At 48.1% G+C, this 19,622-nt stretch overlaps 1 protein-coding gene across 6 annotated transcripts in view; it reads left to right on the top strand.

The window, feature by feature from the left end:
• Nucleotides 1–19,622, top strand: part of IGFN1 (immunoglobulin like and fibronectin type III domain containing 1) — a 45,775-nt gene that overhangs the window by 1,163 nt on the left and 24,990 nt on the right. For 5 of the 6 annotated variants that reach the window (XM_081300237.1, XM_081300236.1, XM_081300234.1 and 2 more), the window contains exons 1-5: nucleotides 12,466–12,549; nucleotides 14,967–15,017; nucleotides 15,499–15,621; nucleotides 17,013–17,152; nucleotides 18,711–18,810. In XM_081300237.1, coding sequence (XP_081156363.1) covers nucleotides 15,011–15,017; nucleotides 15,499–15,621; nucleotides 17,013–17,152; nucleotides 18,711–18,810 — 370 coding nt within the window. In that variant the 5' untranslated portion in view covers nucleotides 12,466–12,549; nucleotides 14,967–15,010. Of the gene's footprint in view, nucleotides 1–334; nucleotides 436–12,465; nucleotides 12,550–14,966; nucleotides 15,018–15,498; nucleotides 15,622–17,012; nucleotides 17,153–18,710; nucleotides 18,811–19,622 lie in introns of those variants that run through there. The other variant, XM_081300235.1, reaches the window with a different exon arrangement.

Below are 19,622 nucleotides of genomic sequence, written 5' to 3'. Positions count from 1 at the left end.
CGTCTGAGAGCTGCTGGATACGGGAGGTAGGCAAGAGGTCTCAGGTTTAGGGACAGCAGACACAACACATCAAGGAGATACTCAGGTTCATTTCTTCCTTCGCTATGATTGTTGAACTGGGCTGAGTGCAGGAAATTCATCAGTGAATAAGATAAACACACTATTCTTGCTTCATAGAGCTCTCAGTCTAATGGAATAGGTAATACTACAAAAAAAATTATCCACTCTCTTTTTTTGTGAGTGTGTGTGTGTTTGTGTATGTGTACTGGGGATTGAACTCAGGGACACTCAACCACTGAGCCACATCCCCAGCCCTATTTTGTATTTTATTTAGAGACAAGATCTCATCGAGTTGCTTAGTGCCTCGCTGTTGCTGAGGTTGGCTTTGAAACTGCAATCCTCCTGCCTCAGTCTCCCCAGCCGCTGGAATTACAGGTATGTACCATGTGCCTGGCTACCACTCATATTTAAAGCAGCACAATTCACAACAGCCAAACTATGGGACCAGCCTAGGTGTCCATCAGTGGATAAATGGATAAAAAGAATGTGGCATATATACACAATGAAGTGTTATAGAGTCATAAAAAAATGAAATTATGTCATCTGAAAGAAAATGGATGAAACTAGAGATCATTATGTGAAGTGAAATAAGACAAGCTCAGAAGTTCAAGGGTCATATGTTTTCTCTCATATGTGGCAGCTGGAGAGGGAAAAGGATAAGAAAGTTGGGGTGGATCTCATGGAAATCAAAGGGAGATAATTAGAGGAAAGGGATCAAGTGGTAGGAAGTGAGGAGGGAGGCGGAAAGTGCTGGGGAGTGAAACTGGCCAAATTATATTGCTATATTGTGTGCATGTAGGCATATGTAATAGCAAATCCAATTAATATGTACACTATAATGCACCAATAAAAATGTGGAAAGAGAAAAAAATAATTACCTAATTATGTAATGATAAACTGTGACATGCCAGCAAATCCTGCAAACTCTAATGGCACACACATCTAGAATCCAATCTTCTCACCATCTCCACTGTGGTCCCTGGTGTCATCCTCTCCCACCTAGATTATTGCAGGGGCTCCTTGTGTGGTCTTCTTCCTTCTACGCATCCTTTCCCCTAGCCCAGCAGCCAGAGTGGTCCTGTAGCAACCTGACTGAGGTCTCGTGACCTGTGCTCAAAACACTACAATGGTTTTCCATACTTTTCAGAGAAAAAGCTGAAGTCAATGCCATAGCCTATGATCCTATGTAACAAGTCCCTTACCTCTCCCTTATAATATCCCTTCACACCCCCTCTGCTCGCAGCCTCACAGTCTCCAGATAGAAAATGTGGAATTTAAACCTGGTTCAGTCTTGTTCCAAAGTCTATGCCCCTTTCACTGATAATATTATCATTCCTTTTCACATAGGAGGTAATAGATGTTCAAGGAGTTTAAGTCACATGGCTAGGAAATGCCACAGCTAAAACTTGAACATAGGTCTGCATAGTTGTAACTCCTGAAGTAGACTCCTTACCACTTCTAGAGGGCCCAAAGGTCCTCTGATATAGATCAAGGACAGTGTCATTGACAGTTCAAGGCACTTCCAACATACCAAGCCCTCCATCATTTGCAATTCTACTTAGCTTGTAATTTGGGTCCGTTTTAGCCCAAGGTGGTTTCACCTGATCTCAGAAAGTCAGTCAGGAAATGAAATTTTTTTCTTTCTTTAAATTCTCATGCTACCCAGAATGGAAGGGCAGTTTTATATCCGCACGTTTTTGTGGCATGGCTCCAGGAGATCTGCTCCCAGACTCCTACAGAGAAGGCACCCAGGGTTAGGGTGAGGAGAAGCCAGTGAGAGAAGTCATCTTATCCTCAGGGAAGCATCATGAGGGGACAGAAGAAAGGCCATCAAGGCAGATTATTCTGGGAGAGAACCATCAGGCTCAGGGCACCATGCCCCACCCTCATGTATCCCATTACACCCATGCATTGAGAGGAAACAGAGAAGGGGGTCCCAGAGAATCTTCTCTCGCATGGAGATGAACACCAGAGTTCCTAATTCTAAGAGGGACACGAGGCTGGAAAATGAATGGACCTCAGGTCTTCAGGTTCTCAATGTCATGTAGTCTGGTGCACTGTCAAGTGGTTCCTGATTGAGTTCCTCTGGGGGGGCGTGTCACCAATCAGGTCACCAGACAGCAAAGCCCTTTTTCACCATGGGCATTAATGAGATCCAGCCGGCTCTGTCAATCTCTCAGGAGCAAGCATCTAATGACCTAGGCTGACAGTGGTCCCCTGGGACATGCTCTGAGTTAGATCAGGGACTGCCTGGGGCACTTTCCAGAATTAACTGCAGGAAGGTGGGAAGCATAGGAAACAAGGACCAAGGAAGAGAGGAAGGAGCACCCTGTGGATTCCTGAAATCACTCACTAATGCAGGCCGGGAATTTGGACAGAATAGTGCCAAACACTGTCATAGAGCTAAACAAACCAAAGGGTTTGTCACTGGTCCCGATAACTTGCACTGATAATATTCTTCCAGTGGTGGAATTTTCAATCTTTTTGTTTTTAAGCACTCATTCTCTTTTTGTTAAATTTTTTTGGGGTACTGTGGATTGAACCCAGAAGTGCTCTACTACTGAGTCACATTCCCAGCCCTTTTTATCTTTTATGTTGAGACAGGGTCTCGCTAAGTTGTCCAGGCTGACCTTGAACTTGAGATCCTCCTGCCTCAACTAACAAAATTGATGGGTTTAGAGATGCACATCACAGCACCTGGCTCTTTTCTTTTTCTTTGATCTTTTCTGGTTCCATAGGAGAAAGTTCTCTAAGGGACCTGAACCAGGTCGCGGGTGAGCAGGCCTGGATTTCATGTGTTTTATAAATGGCAACTGGACAGATTTGGAGAGAAGAGAGTTGTCTTCCCGGCTCCATTCCCAGCTCTGCACCTGCATCAGTCAGGGCAGCTGTCGCCCACATTCACATCCCCTCTGTTGTCTTAAGTTCCCTCTCTTGCAGAAAACAGATAAGAATCTCACCCCACAGGGTGATTGTCACACCTGTAAGAGGCCAGGGAGGCAGCAGCCGCTCAGCCAGGACACTTAGTTCCTGACCTGGCAAAAAGCTTCATGTCCATCTGACCTTGCTGTCATTCACTGGACTCTGACAATGGCACACACTTTCCAGAATGTTAAATTTAAGTTTTGGAAAAGAAACTCAAAATGTATTTGGGCCCATGTTTGAGAAATTAAATAATCAATTACAGTAAAGACATTGGGGAGGGGGGTCAAAGGAAAGCTGTGAACTTAAAACAATAAGACTCACCAGGCCCTTTCTAACAATTTGGCTTCCAGGTTGTGTAATTCTCAGTGAGTCCTATTCCCACCCCAAATCTCCTTGGTCCCTTTTGTGAGGACCCCCTTCCTAACCAGTCTTGCGGTTTCATTGTGCAGAGCCATGATAGACATCTTCTCCACTGTCTTCTAGACATTATAGTTACATATGAGTATCCAAATGTCTCCAGCCATACAATCAAGTAGTGGTGGAGAAACTGTCTTTGTCCCTGCCCCAAATAGTAGTCAGATAACCCGTGTGCAGGTTCTCTCAGACCCTATTCATTCAACAGATAAACGCCAAGTACTATTCTCAACCCAGTGAGCAAAATGTAATTCCTATCTCATGAGCTTACATATTTAAGTGGAGGGAGAACCAATCAACAAACACATCCCTGAGATAGATAAGATCATTTTAGTGACCATAAGACAATTTCAATGACAAGAAGCACAGTTACTAGGTAACTGGATAGTCTAAGGTCACATGGAACCAACATGAAAAGGAGTCATCTAGGCAGAGGCAACTGGAGTACAAATTCCTCCCTATAAACCATGTGGAAATGGTATAATGAAAGGAGATGATTACAGGAGATAATAATACCAGGTGCCTCGAATGCACTGTCAATTTGGGGGTGGGAACAGGACCCACTGGAATTACACAACCTGGAAGCCAAATTGTTAGAAAAGGTCCTGTGGGCTCTTGGTGTTTTAAGTTCACAGTTTTTCTTTGACCACCCGCCTCCCCACATGTCTTTACCATAGTTGATTATTTAATTTCAATCATTTAATTTCTCAAACATGATGCCAAATAAATTTTGAGTTTCTTTTCCAAAAATTAAACTTGACCCACTGCCAGTTTTTAATACATGCTCGTTCCCCTCTCTCTGTGCTATAGAGTAGCTGTCGGAGCTAACCACAGCAGTGAGGGACACTGTTTACTGGACACCTGACAGTGGAGATCATGTCTCCCCAGTCAGCCAGCAGCTCCCTGAGGGCTCTCTGCTTCTGATACCACACATGCAAGGCAGGGGCTGTGTCCCCCATCAGAGGAGGAGCCTCCTGAGGCTAGGCACTGTCTCCTCCCCAGCCCTCAGAGGTCCTGACTTTGGAATTTTAGGCAGAGGATTTTCCTCCCAGTGCAGAGGCTTCCCAAGGACATAAGGGGTCCAGTAAGCCCCAGCCAGCTCCCTGCTCAGCCCTCAGCCTGGCTCCTGTCTGTGGTGGCCTGCAGTGACTGCGTGTTCCAGGGCCACACCACTGGTCAGGGATGGGATTTCAGCCTGATCTTTACCACCAGCTGCATGTGGCTAGGCTGCTGGGAATTTGGAAAGTTGGTGCCAGGGGGAGGCTAGCTGATCCCAGGGAAGGAGCCATGCTGGAGGCAGGGGATTGTCACAGGGTCTCATTCCCAGGATCCTGTTTTCAGTGGGCCAGAGGACTGAAATGTCCCAGGGACAAGTCATATTCTATTTAGGCCTCAATTTCCACCTCAACTGGATCTGTCCACAGCATCGAGCTCTCCCTGGGTTCACATTCAGGTTTCTACACAGAGGTTGCTAGCACCTGCCCCTCCTTTAGGAGCCCCCAGTCTGCTGTGGGAGACACAGCCCCTGCTCTTGGGTGTGCTAGTCTGATGGAAGAAGACGGAGTCCTGCTTTGGATTATTTTTCTGCTCCAATTTAATCAATATACAATACCTCAGGGCTGTTTCTAAAACACACATATTATTTCTCTGCCTGAAAACCTCCCACAGTTCCACATCGACTCCAAAACAAATACGGAACTCCACAGCAAGGTACAAAAGACACTTTATAACCTTGCTGGTGTGAGGCCCACGGGGTGGGTGGGCCTGTTGATGAAGAGCTGTTTCCTGCCTTGGCAAGGAATCTGACCTGCTTGAGGCTCCTTTATGAGAATCTGTGTGTTTGACCGGGACTCTGCTTAAAGGGAACTCCCTCTCGCAGACTCAGGGGAGGGAAAGGGTAGGTACAGCTTCTGACCACCCTCACCTTGGGCACTGTGGGCTCGGGAGAAGCCGCCTTGAGATGAAGATGCACTCTAAGAGTCCTGTCCCAGGGTGTCAGAGCCCCAGAAAGGCGTAAGGGAAGGAGAGGCACATTCTGGCACTAGGACAATTCCTAGGATGTGGAGGAAGATGAAGCATGTCTCTGGGACAGGTTGCTGTCACCGAGGTGAATTAATGCTGTCAGATGAAAATGCCACTTAGTCTGGGGATGATAGGAGGGCAAGGGAAGTTAGCTTTCTAGACTGGAGAGAGAATGAAGCCCGGGGCAGAGGCCAGGTTGCTGAGTGGAAGAGAACTAGGCAAGGAGGTCAGGTGGGAGGGCGCTGGTCGGTGGAAAGGCTTTTCGTGCGTGAAGGTTTAGGTTTACTGTGTGCAGGCTCCTTGCATGAGCCAGATAGTGGCCTCTTGACCCTGGAGGAAAAGATTTCACTCCAAACCCAGCCAGAGGGAACCGATTTCTAACCTGAGTCTGAGTGAGGCTGGTCTGCTGGGGCTTCCGGGGACCAGTTCGTGGACTCAGGGTTCCTGGTTCTCCCACCCCAGTCTGCCTGCAGTGCCCTTTTGGTTCTCCTGGGTCCTCCAGACTGCCTCACTTCTACATATTCAGCATCCCCAGCTTCTTCTGGAGTTTCTCCACCTGAGAAAGCAGCTTTCAATCTTGGGTGCTTGGAGTCACTCGAGCCCCGACTCAGTTGAAGGCTGGGTGAGGATTCCAGAAGACTGTCTAGGTGGTTTCTCCAGCTCCCTCCCCATCTCCTGTCAGAAGAAACCTCTTGCTGCTGTGCTGCCAGGAGAGATGGCAGCAGCATGGTTGCCAGGGTACGCAGCATGACTGCCACGAGGCCAAGGTGGGCTCCACGCCCAACCTCATCACAGCTCTCAGGAGAGATGGGCGGGAGGACGTCTTCTTCCCAAGTGGCTTGCTTCCTTCTTGTTCTGGCCATAAGAGGGGAGAGACCCCCTCCTCAGAACCCCTGGAGACCCTCTGCCCTCCTGGCTTCTGTCTAAGGTGTAGACAACCCAGGGGTGGAAAGGGCATGCTCCTTAAAGGGCTTTAACATCATGTCCCAGTGAATGATCCACAGCATCACTGAAAATCCACTGATGGGAATGGGAGAAGGGGACACATGGCTTGGACATTTATGAATAATGTTCCTTCTCATGCCATGCCACTGGCAGACACCGGGAATTAACCACCATATAAATCCTGTCACCATCTACCAATGCATGATGACTACCGGGCGTTTTGTCCCTATGAACTAAAGTGTTGAGTGGTTTAATGTAAATATTTAAAATAAAGTATCCCATGTTTCATCTCTCATTCTCAAAATTGCAAGTGGTCAGGTCCCTTTCAACTTCTGATAAATCCTAACACATCTTTTGACAATAAGGTTTATGACCAAAATAATGCAGCCACGAAGGTTGCAAAATGGTAGTCCCTTTCTATTTTATTTTTAAGATTCTGAATATCTGGGCCATGAGACACAAGCGTAGTAGAATCAAACTGCCTGCCACTTCCTGCTCCATCATTTACCAGCTGGGTCACAGCAGGGGTGGTACCCATCACTCTTAGCCTCTGCTTCCTTCTCTGCAAAACGGAGACAACATGTTTCTACTTCACAGGTGTTATGTGGGCTGAATGAAGTCACCCATGCAAAGACTGTCACACAGTAGCTGGAGTCCTAGTTAAGTGCTGCAATTTGCTGGGATTATGATGATGAGGCAAGTGTGTGTAAAACAACCAACTACACAAAATGTGACCTTGGCAATTAGAGTAGGTTTGAGCCTGGAGGGGACCATTCACCTCCTTACCCCTTCATAGAGACCTCAAGGGAGCAGATTTCTGGAAGGACTTGGCATTCCAGAATGACCTAGAGAGGTGAATCTGCCTGCTTACCACATCAGTGGGCCTTCCAGCAGGTCTCTGTTCCTTACCAGCTCCCTGCCCATCTTGGAAAAGGAGGGAGCTACATTAGATCCACAGGATACTAGTCATTAAGAGCAAAGGCTTGGCATGGAACTGTTTGGGTCAACATTTTTCCTGTGCCACACACTAGCTGTGTGACCTTGGGCAAGTTGCAAAAATCTCTCTCAGTTTCCCCTTTTGTAAAGTGAAGCTAGTAATCAATTTTACCTTAAGGATTCACTGAGGGATTAAATGGATTAATAAATATAAAGACTTACTCCTCACACTTCAGATAGAGCCCTAATATCCAGAGTATACAAAGAACTCAAAAAAATTAGACAATAAGATAACAAATAACCCAATCAACAAATGGGCCAAGGACCTGAACAGACACTTCTCAGAGGAGGACATACAATCAATCAACAAGTACATGAAAAAATGCTCACCATCTCTAGCAGTCAGAGAAATGCAAATCAAAACCACCCTAAGATACCATCTCACTCCAGTAAGATTAGCAGCCATTATGAAGTCAAACAACAATAAGTGCTGGCGAGGATGTGGGGAAAAGGGTACTCTTGCACATTGCTGGTGGGACTGCAAATTGGTGCGGCCAATTTGGAAAGCAGTATGGAGATTCCTGGGAAAGCTGGGAATGGAACCACCATTTGACCCAGCTATTGCCCTTCTCGGACTATTCCCTGAAGACCTTAAAAGAGCATGCTACAGGGATACTGCCACATCGATGTTCATAGCAGCACAATTCACAATAGCTAGACTGTGGAACCAACCCAGATGCCCTTCAATAGATGAATGGATAAAAAAATGTGGCATTTATACACCATGGAGTATTACGCAGCACTAAAAAATGACAAATCATGGAATTTGCAGGGAAATGGATGGCACTAGAGCAGATTATGCTAAGTGAAGCTAGCCAATCCCTAAAAAACAAATGCCAAATGTCTTCTTTGATATAATGAGAGCAACTAAGAACAGAGCAGGGAGGAAGAGCAGGAGGAAAAGATTAACATTAAACAGAGACATGAGGTGGGAGGGAAAGGGAGAGAAAAGGGAAATTGCATGGAAATGGAAGGAGACCCTCATTGTTATACAAAATTACATATAAGAGGTTGTGAGGGGAATGGGAAAATAAACAAGGAGAGAAATGAATTACAGTAGATGGGGTAGAGAGAGAAGATGGGAGGGGAGGGGAGGGGGGATAGTTGAGGATAGGAAAGGTAGCAGAATACAACAGTCACTAATATGGCATTATGTAAAAATGTGGATGTGTAACCGATGTGATTCTGCAATCTGTATTTGGGGTAAAAATGGGAGTTCACAACCCACTTGAATCTAATGTATGAAATATGATATGTCAAGAGCTTTGTAATGTTTTGAACAATCAATAAAAAATAAATATAAAGACTTATAAGAATGTCTTTGGAACAAGAGCTCTATTAAGGTCAAGTACTATTTTCTTATTTTTTATATTTTATTGTTATTGTGAGATGATCTCAGAGGTCCTGCTCTGCTCTGGTCACCTGTAAAGATCTATACTGCTTTAATAAATCATGCATATGTGGCCTCAGACCTCTTCAAACTGAGGTGGGGCATTCTCCCCAGCCTCTCCTCCCTTGGGGTCCAGAGGACCCTTTCTGTAGCCCTGGGGCTAGCTGGCCTGCTGGCCAAGCCCTCTTCAGATTAGAGGATGGACTCCTGACTCAAGTTTCTCTGTGGCTGAAAGCTGGCTTTGCAAGCATGAAATTGCCCTTGGGGTCTTCAAGGTCTTCATTCCTATGAGGCCACATGGGATTCATTACACTGCAGGTGGGGTGAGAAAGATGTGAGCTAATGCTGGCTGCAGGCTGGACTGGAGACAGGCAGGCACACTAGCCAGGCAGGCAGCTGGGGCGGCAGATGGGTGGATGGTTCTAGCAGGCAGACCTGAGGGCCGCCCTGACAATGGCCCGGGAGAGGGTGCTGTCAACCCCCACCACCCCTCACCACTCAGTCTTCCTGGGTGAGGCTGCTGTTAGAATAGTCTTATGACCTAACCCAGATGTCTGAAGCCAGTTCCAAAGGGCAGCACGTGATTTTCTATCTTTCAGGAGAGTCCAGCTCTTTTGGTAGCAGGGTATGTGTATGTGTGTGTTTGCACGTCTCTGGTTAGACCCGCACTTTACCAACCCATTTCCCCAGGCACAAGGAAATACTATCCCATGGAGAGCTGGAGCAGGGCCATTTTCAAAGGCAATGGTAGCCTGCAAATGAATTCAGACTCTCTCCTTAAACTCCACATTTCTTGCTTTTCAATCTGTGGGACTCAAGAAGTCACAGGATTGTAAGATGTTAATGAGGGCCAGGATCTTGGAGACCCTCCCATCCACCCCATTCGATGGAGAGCAAGGAGGCCCCAGAGGAAGACTTCATGGGGCCTGAGCCTCTTGCTCCCTATCATAAAATACATTTCCTCTTGTGCAAAAGGGAGAGTTTTAACATATAGTAACCATCTCTCCCCAAAGTCACTGAGCCCTTGCTGTCAGGCTTTGAGGAAGAATGAATAACGCAAATCTCCTGCTCTGAGCTCTGTCCAGAACTTGCTTTTTATATGCCAAAGGAAAAGTCTAACAGATGTTATAAGGCTTTGCTCACGTGGAGAGGTGACAGAGAAATTTGACCACTGGTTAAACTCTGGGCACCAGGAAAGATCACTGGGAGAGGGTCACAATGCCTCATCTGTTGGCTTGAGGGCTAGCCAGGAAATTCTCAGCAGGGACTGGGCACCGCCTTCCACCCCTTTCTCACTGCCAATCACAGTAATCACCACCAGTGGCTAGGACAGGACCTTCTGAACCAAAGATTCTCACCCTCACGTGGATGCTGGATACCCAGGCATAGCTACATATGATTGGGCATTGCATCTGATAGAGGATAAAGGCAGTGAAAAGTATCTCCCCATCTCTGTTCCTTGGAATCCTAAGATTTCTATCTTATTGCAATGAGAGAGATCCAAGTGTGATATGCAGTGATATCCAAGTGCAGAGATGAGAATCACCCCAAACTTTGCTCCTCTTAAAACCTGGGAAATAGAGACCAGGCTATAGTGGACTCTCTGACTCATAGGTCTATTGTTCATTCCCATCTACTCCCTGGGGTCCAAGAGAGGGTCTAAGTTGCTATAGGCCCTCTGTATTTGGCCACACCTGCAGCTTCCCTCTCCCCCATCCCCAAATGCTGCAGCACTGTGGCTCCTGAGATTCCCTGGAGCACAGTGCTTGCCATAAGCAAGAGTACCTCGGGGTAAATGGACTGCCCTCCTGGGAGCCAGACTCCTGCCTCTCATGGCCACCATTCTCCAGTCCCTTCTTCTGCCACCAGAGCAAGCTTTTAAAAATTGCAAATTGAATCCTGTCACCCTTCCTGAGTACACAAACCTCAACAGCCCTTACCAGAGAGAACAAAATGCCCCAATGGTTTCCAAAGCCTACCTGTCCAAACTCACTTGGTGCTGCTCTCTCCCTGGTTTCCAAGCTTCCGCTCCCTGACTCTCTAGGTCCTTCAGAGCCTCTAGTGCAGTTGGTAATGGGGAACCTAGCATCTGTCTGTCCCACTGAATGGTAAACTTCATGAAGGGAGGGCCCTGGAGTTTGCTTCCCCTTGAGTTCCCAGGGCCAAACCTGACCCAGGGCCCAACACCACGTAGGTGTTCAACACATATTTGTTGAGTAATGCAAGACTGGCCCGACACTCAGAAACACACAGAGGGGAAACACACACACAAATGCACGTCACAAAGAGGTTGAAACTTCCCCTCTCAGATCTCAGGCAGAGGGAGCTCCTGTGGAATTAGCAAGGTACTAAGGAATGTGTGGGAATATCCAGTGACACTCCCCATCCCCGTGATGGAAACATACACCCACTTCTCTTCTACTTCACCCAAACCCACCTTTTTTTGCAGTGCTGGAGATGGAACCAGATCTCATGCCTGCTAGGCAAATGCACTGCCGCCTCCCCACTCCTCCAATCCTCTCACCCACCCACTTTTTATGGAGATGGTTCTCAGGTCTTATGATGTTGCCCTGGCTAGGCAAACTTGACTGAAGCAGTCTCCCTGCCTTAGTCTCCCAAGTAGCTGGGATGACAGGCACCAGCTGGATAGGAACAGTCTCCCGCTGCTCACCTGAATCCTTGACCACACCTTGCTTGTAGGAGCCAATAAACCAGCTTTCTGTCCTTAAGGTAAGAGCAGGTGGCTCTTCCAAAGCAGACCTCATCCCCTCATCTCCTGGGCCTTGCCTATCCTCCTGATGCCCGAGAACATCTACTGCCAGTGAGCCTGTTTCCAATTTTCACTTTTCATCCATGCATCCTTCAACTCATTCATCTCGCCCCAGGGGTGGAGCAAGCCTGTAACCCCAGCTATGAAGGAGGCTGAGGCAGAAGAATCGCAAGTTCAAGGGCAGCCTGGGAAATTTAGCAAGACATTTTAAAATAATAATAATAATAATAATAGTAAAAAAGGACTGGGGATATAGTTCAATTGTAAAGAGGCCCTGGGTTCAATACCAAAAAACAAAACAAAACCCATCCATTTGCCCCACTGGCTTCTGCCTCCATCCAGCTGGGCAGGCCTCCTCTTCAATTCCTTAAAAACATCCTGGGCAAGCTCACCTTCTCTGGAAGATCTCCTGGCTTTATGGTTCTCAGGTGTCCCCTTTCCCTTCTGCTCTCAGGTGGAGCCTTCAGGATGGCCCCTTCTGCCTATTTGGGACAGCAACTAGTTTGCAAAGTTTGTCAACTGTTTGATTCCACTTTAGGGTGTGATTCTCAAAAGGACAGCAGCTTTTTATATCTGTGTGACTTATGATGTCAAGGGTTCCAAGGGATGAGTTTAGCTGAAAATTTAAGGATTTGGACTGAAGACACCCCTGCTAACAGGGATCAGATAAACCAGGTACTGTGGGGGCAAACATGCTCAGGCAATCTGGTTAAGGGCTAAAAGTGCTGCAAAACCAGGAGCTGGATGGGCACATGTCACAGGACCCTTCCATCTCTGACCTCCTCCCAGGCAAGAGTGTTAGCTCCAGGGTCAGGAGTAGGGGGCCCGGCCCTGCCAAGCCTGGCCAGAGGAGGAGGGAGGCGGGGTGAGTGGGAGGGGCGAGGGAGCCCAGGCGCCTGCAGTGACCTACATCTGCTCCAGCACTGTCTGTCCAGCACCAGAAGGTTCAGAGGCTCTGGTGAGGAGCAGCAGCTGGAAACAGGGAGGAGGGAGTGGACAGAAGGAGGAAGGCCAGTGGTGCACCCAGGTAAGTGGGCTCTGCACATCTGGCTGTTCACCCAGTCCAGGGACAGTAGAGGTGCTGACAGTGGCCTGTCCTCTAACTTTTCTACTTAGAAAGGGTCAGACAGTGGGCATGAGATCAGCCCCAGCAACATTCTCTGGCTTATGGATCAAACACTGGGGTGCATACACATTGCCTTCAGTCAACCCCAGGATATTTGGAAGAAAGAATTTCAGTGAGTCCTGACTGGGTGATTCTGCCCTGGCTCTGATTTTCTGGGCACTGCTTGGTTTAGAGTATGAAATGACAGCCAGATTAAAATCTCACCAGCAGTCCAGAATGGGGACCTTGGGGCTGGGACTTGTAACATCTTAATTAATAACATGGTCAAGAAGTTGAGAGAAACTGTCTGGCTCTTCCTGCCCGTGGAGAAGTTGGAGGTGGCAGGAACCTGGATCTGCAGAATGGAATAGCAGCTGGGGCAGAGGGTGGGAGAGTGTGGGTCCTGGGGACAGGCCAGGGAGACACAGCCCCGGGGGACCAGGCTGAGAGCCTTGTTGTTCTGAAGTGAGGGCACAAGTCACTGCTTTTGCTCAGGAGAATTAGGATTTTTCTCAAAAGTGGGATTGAATCATGGAGGGAAGACTTCCTTTCCTTCTCTGTTCCCTCCAACTGAGTCAACATTCCCCTGATCTCCAACCACACAGATGTCTTACCCACGTGTCATTGACCTTGTACCTGATCTAACTTATTCCTGAAGAGGACAGTGATCTAGCAGGCGGGGTGGTTTACCCTCAGACCCCTAAGCTCCCCAGGGTCTTGCTTCTCTGATTTTCCACTAAACCTGTAGCCAGGAGACTAAGGGAGGGGGGCCGGCACCTGCATGATAATTCATGTGTGACAAATAGCCAAGTAATCAGCTGATAGATGGTGGTGGTGATGATGAAGATGGTGACGAAGATAGCTGTGTTGAACTCAGACTACTCCAGTGTGGGGGTCATGGGCAGGTGCCAGTGCACGCACCTCTACAAGACAGCTGTCCTGGGGAAAGGGTGGTATAGAGGCCCAGGCACCCCACAGTGAGGCCTGGCCTGCTGGGTCCTCCTCATTGGCGGCTCTCTCCCCGCCCTCCCTCATGATTCCCCTCTGAGCTGCGACTGTGATGTGACGGCGCCTGTGGTGCCTGTGACCGCTCCAGAACGCGCGCACTTGGCGCACCGTGGCATTCCAGCACACTGGGGGACAGCGGCCGGACTGCAGAGTTGAAGCTGAGGCCAGAAGTGCCAGTGGGTGGGCATTCGTGAAATGGAAATGAGGAGTTTGCTGTCATGGGCAATTCCAGATGGATGGCTCTTTGGGCAGGAAATGGAATTTCCAAAAGGGAACCGCTTGTTAGCCAACCACCCAGGAGGTGGGCTTGCTGGAGAATTCTTTGAAGACTCCCCCAATTCACTCATCGCTCCACCCCATCCCAGAATCAACCCACCCCTTCCCCTGTGTGGAACACGGCATTGGCCTTAACAGATGGATTCAGTGGAGAGGAAATCAGAGGAATTGTGGTGGTGGAGGTTGGGAGAGGCTGGGAAACACTTGTGATCACATGACACTATAATTCATGGCCTCAGAGGGGAGCAGATGGATTTATGGCGATCCCACTGGCTGGGCATAGAAGAAGCTTAAGACTCGCCAAGTCAGGGACACTCCTCGGCAGACCTTGAAGGATTCCAGATTGGTTGAGGGTGGGAGGTAAAGGGCTGCTGGACTCTTAGAAAATCTCAGAATTGGGGGAGAAACCTGGAGGCTGGAGAATGTCCTGGAGGATTCACATTCCAAAGTCAAGAGAGAAAGGCCATTGCCATTAAACAGATGGTAGAATCTCAGATAAGTGTGATTCTTCAGGTTTGGGAAAGTGTGTCTCACCCTCTCAGAGGTCATGGGTCTAGACCCCACCACGGTAGGCAGGTTCAGTGTTGTGCTTTCCTTTACCTGGGAAAGGTACTGATTGGGCAGCAATCTGTCCTCCCTGGTGTCTCAGAAGTTAGTTTGCTAGAGACAGAATTGGACAAAACCAAACAGCAGCTGGGCACGGTAGCACATGCCTATAATCCCAGCAATTTGGGTGGCTGAGGCAGGAGGACCACAAGTTCAAGGCGAGCCTCAGCAACTTGTGAGGTCTAAGCAACTTAGAGAGACCCTGTCTCAAAGTGAAAGATAAAAAGGCCTGGCGATTGGCTCAGTGATAAAGTGCCCTGGGTTCAATCTTCACGTACCAAAAAAGAAAAGAAAACCAAATGGCATCTAGTTGGGGTTAGACTAACTCTTGGGGGTGGCAGCTTCTCCTAACTTCCTCCCCAGATATGGGTTGATGTACTGATGGTGTGAGATGGGCTGAGGTGAGACCAGCCTGGGCCTCTGATAAGTAATTCATCTTCTACCCTCAGATATCAATTTCTACCCTCAGAAGAACCTAAAAGGAGCCAGAGCTATGGCAGGTGAGAGAACTTACCTCCCCACCTCCCCTCCCAGCCCCAACCCCTGGTTGGCACTCCTCAGGGCAGAGGCGGGAAGGAAGAGAGGCAGGAGATTTGGGGAACTCTCCTGTCTCTTTGCTTTTTTCAGTGTTGGCTTGGCTTTGCTTTCCTGAGTGAAGGGTGCAGAGCCTCCCACATGAGCCCTTGCTTCCTAAGAAGGAACCCTTCCCATTCTCCCTTCCCCAGCTTTTCTCTAGTGACATGCTTGGGACCTTCTTAGGGTACTCCGAGCCACATTCTAGGGGCTGGAGGGCCACCACTGTATTTCCACTAGAAAGTTAAAAAGCACTGGTCACAGGGAGGTGGGCCACACAACCGTGCCCAAGATGGAAGGGAGAAGGGGCCTTGTTCCTTGTCTGAGAGGTTGGATGTTTCAGTCTGCTGAAGGGCACCTGAGAACGGGAAAGGGCAGGCCCATCTCCCCCTCTCCTACCTTCTCCAGGGAAGCTCGTGAAGAAGTCCTCCATCCCCGGGGTGAGCATCCGGCAGCTGGTGGAGGAGATCCCTGAAGGTTGCAGCACACCGGACTTTGAGCGGAAGCCCATCACCTTGGCTCTGCAGGAGGGTGAGGCCCGAGGGTGCTGCCCAGGGGAGGCACGATGCCTGCTCTTCCACCTCTCATCATGCACAGGGGAGAAGACTTGGGTGCCCACTTTCCTGAGCACCCAGTCCCTGTGTCTGTCACCAGGCCATCTGTCTCCCTCCTGTACTCGAGGGATGTCTGCCTGCCTGGATTCCCTAGAAGGGACAAAGAGTCTTGGGGAGAAGAGTGGGTAAAGGGAATAAATTGAGGCCATCCTGTGCTGATGGAGAAGCTGCAGCCTCATTTTCCTCTTCCCCTTCTGGCCTTGAAGTCACTGCTGCAGAGAGTCAGTGTCAAAACCCCTCTACCCAACAATTGTCTCCTGACAGCCATGTGCCCTCTGGCTCTCAGGCTAGGCTCAGGAAAGCCATGCTAGAAGACCACAGGAGAAAAATGCCCAAGAAGGTGGTGGGAAGGGGTGGGAATGGCACTGTCCCCAGCACAGTTCCCTGCCATGGATTTCAGTTCGTGAGATTCTGGCGTGAGGGCGGGTCTTCTGCTCTCTCGCTTCCTTTTCCTCTCTTGGCCGCGTTCTTTCTACTACACAAAGGATGTTTTGTACAAGCCTACGTCAGGGATGACAGACAGACAACACAAAGGGCACATCCTATCTCAGACAGGTTTTATTTGGCGGGCATGGCACTTGAAGTTTTCGGAATTAGTTGCCAGCTTGTAGTAATTGCAAGTTAGATGCTTGTTGAGAAAGCTGATCTAGTCCCTCCGTTAGTTATGCTTATAATTGGTTTGCCAGAAATTCTTACCAAGAGCCGCCCAAGGAACAATGGTACCATGCTTAATATTTCTAGATCCAAAACAAGGTGGTGAGAAACTGGGGAGGGCCCTGGGGGCTTCAGTCAGAATGCTTTTCCCTGAGATGTTCCGGGGGGGAGGCCTAGGGGATGGTTAGACTCTCTTGCTTCCCAGGCTCTCTTGCCTGCCATAGAGGTTGGGTCTTTTCTGAGGCTGGGGTCCTGTGTCTTAGGTCTGGCTCCTCTGGGCACCAAACAAACAGCCACTTCTTTCTAATTCTTTTCTGAAACACTCAGAATTTCATCTCCTTCCCAGTCTTGTGGGGATCCTTACACATCCACTCTCAAACAGCCCTGCTCGCCTTCCCTTCTCACCATGGACAGTCCAGTTGCCTCTTTCCTTCATGAAGCACAGGCCAGCACTGCTCTGGGTGCCTGGAAATTGCTGCTTTCCACCTGACATCCTGGGTCCTGGGTCATAGGGACCAAGGCCTGGCACCCTTCTTGCAACAGGCAGTTGAAATACCTAGAGTGGGGAGGATGATATAAATTAAAATCTCAACAAACTCTCCTGTCATTCCACCCCAAATTATCAGTCTCCCTACTGGCCTTTTCCTGCCACAGGGAAAAATGCCATCTTTCGGGCTGTGGTCTGTGGAGAGCCCAGACCCGAGGTGCGTTGGCAGAGCACCAAAGGAGACCTCAGCAACTCTAGCAAGTACCAGATCTCCTCCACCCCTGGCAGCAAGGAGCACGTGCTGCAGGTAAGCACCACAGTTCTCCTCTGACCAGAGTCTATGCCATATTCCTGTCCCCTTTGTGGCTGCAATCTCCAAACAAGTAAAAGATGAATTACTAGTCGAACTTGGGTCCATTCAATTCATTCCATGGCTCAAGGCTTCCTGAGCCACGGATATCTCTGCTGACAGCCTTGGCTGGAGCGGAAGTCTCAAACCATGGGGTCAAACTACCTGGGTAAAAATCTCAGGCCTACCACCTTGGCTTTGGGAAGTTACCACTTTCCACCTCTGTTTTCTCATCTGTGCAATGGGATAATCATAATACCTACTTTAAGTTGTTAATGAGGATGAAAGGTTTACATAAAGGTCTAGCCAGAGTCTTGCCTGAAGTGAGTACACAATCTTTGGCTTATGATTTGACTTATGATTTTTTTTTTACTTCATCATGATAAACTGCAAAAGTGATGTGCAATTTAAGTAGAGGCTAGACTTCAAAATTTGTCCTTTGCATTTTGATCTTTTCCTGGGCTACTAATGTGCAGTACTGTACTCTTGTCCTAGGCAGAGGCAGAGAACCACACCTCCCCTACACCTGTGTGACTCCCATTGGGAGTGGGCAAACAGCTCATAATGTATATTGTATTGTAGTCAATGAATTACATGATATATCCAACACTGTACAATAAAATAGGCTTGAGTTAGATAATTTTGCCTGACTGTAGGCTAATTTCAGTGTTCTAAGCACACATAAGGTGATCTAGGCTAAGCTAGGATGCTCCATAGGTTAAGTGTATTGAATGCATTTTCTTTATTTTGCGGGGTGTATGTACTGGGGATTGAACTCAGGAGCACTCAATCACTAAGCCACATCCCCAGCTCTATTTTGTATTTTATTTAGAGACAGGGTGTCACTGAGTTGCTTAGCACCTTGCTTTTGCTGAGGCTGGCTTTGAACTCACAATCCTCCTGCCTCAGACTACCAGGCCGCTGGGATGACAACCATGTACCACCAGGTCTGGCTGAATGCGTTTTTAATTTGTGATATTTTCAATTTAGAGTGTGCTTATTGGGATGTAACTACGGTAAGTCAGGGGATATCTGTGCTCAATCAACCTTGGTTAGTATTAGTACTACTATAGACATTAACCATGGCACACCTACTATGTGCCAGGCCCTGAGCTAAACATATGATATTGATTAGATGATTTAATCCTGACCATTCATTACTTTTTGAGGTATTATGATCTCTATTTTACAAGTAAAGAAACTGAAGTTCAGAGAGATTAGGTAACTTGCCCAAGGTTCCACAGCTAGTAACATAGGACAAGATGGTTTTCAACCCCAGATCTATCTGACCTCCGAAGTGAGTTTTTCTGCTATTTCACATTTTTTTTCTGATGGCAAAGACATCTACCCGCTGAACAGGTTTTTGTTTTGATGTCTATATTTTCTGATAAAGACTGAGCTCCATGAGGACAAAGACTGTGTCCTATCCATCTTTCTACACCCAACATACTGTCACGTCTAGGCCATGGAGGAAGAGAAGTGATAGTCCTGTTCCCCTGCCCTTGGTTCTCTGCAGATCAACAAGCTGACAGGCGAGGACACGGACCTGTACCGCTGCATAGCAGTGAACACGTATGGAGAGGCCACATGCTCAGCAAGGCTCACTGTCATTGAAGGTGGGCTTGACCCCAGAGCCACTTCCACACTAAATCTGCATGCAAGTAAAATCTGTACTCTTGGCAGTAGACAGCCTGCTGTGGTTGCTCGGAAAGATGCCCTTTTTGTCCAGTGGAACCAGGCCACGACCTGGAATTTGGTTTCTAGTCCTGGGTCTTCTGCTCATTCACTTCCTTTTCCTCTCTGGGTCTCAGTTTCTCCACTGTACAAAGAATGTTTTGTTCAGGCCTACATCAGGGGTGACTGGCAATCCAGAGGGCAAATTCTATCTCAGACAGGTTTTGTTTGATGTGCATGGTGCTTGAATTTTTTGAAATCAATTGTTCATTTGTAATAATTGGAAGGTAATTGAGAAAGCTGATCTAGCCTCTTGATTAATCATGCTTACCATTGGTTGGCCTACAAGTACCAGAAATTCTTATTAAGAACAGCCCAAGAAATAAAGGTCATTACTTCACACAGTTAGAAGTCCTGAGATGGGAGTCCAGGGCTCACTGCACAGCGCAGCTGGAGAGCTGGATTCCTCTGTCTCACTGCTCTCCATCCCTAGCAGGTTGGTTTATCACCTTGTAGTCACAGATGGCTGCTGCAGGTCCAAACTTAATCCATGTCCAAGGCAGGAAGAAGGGGAAGGAAGTGGTCCCAGGTACACCTGACTCTCTTATCAAGGAAGCAAAAGGTTTCTCAAGAACTTCTGAGTCTTTTGCTTCCATTTCATTGACCAGAATGGTGTCCTGTAGCCACACTGCTAGTTGCAAAGAAAGCTGGGAAGGCAAGTATTTAGCTTTTCCAGGCTCTCCAATGGAAGCAG

This window comes from Spermophilus citellus (assembly GCF_964194105.1).
Source record: "Spermophilus citellus genome assembly, chromosome: 6".
NCBI classification, from domain to species: domain Eukaryota; kingdom Metazoa; phylum Chordata; class Mammalia; order Rodentia; family Sciuridae; genus Spermophilus; species Spermophilus citellus.
Note: the sequence above shows the minus strand (reverse complement) of the source record. Positions and strands in the feature narration are given on the sequence as shown.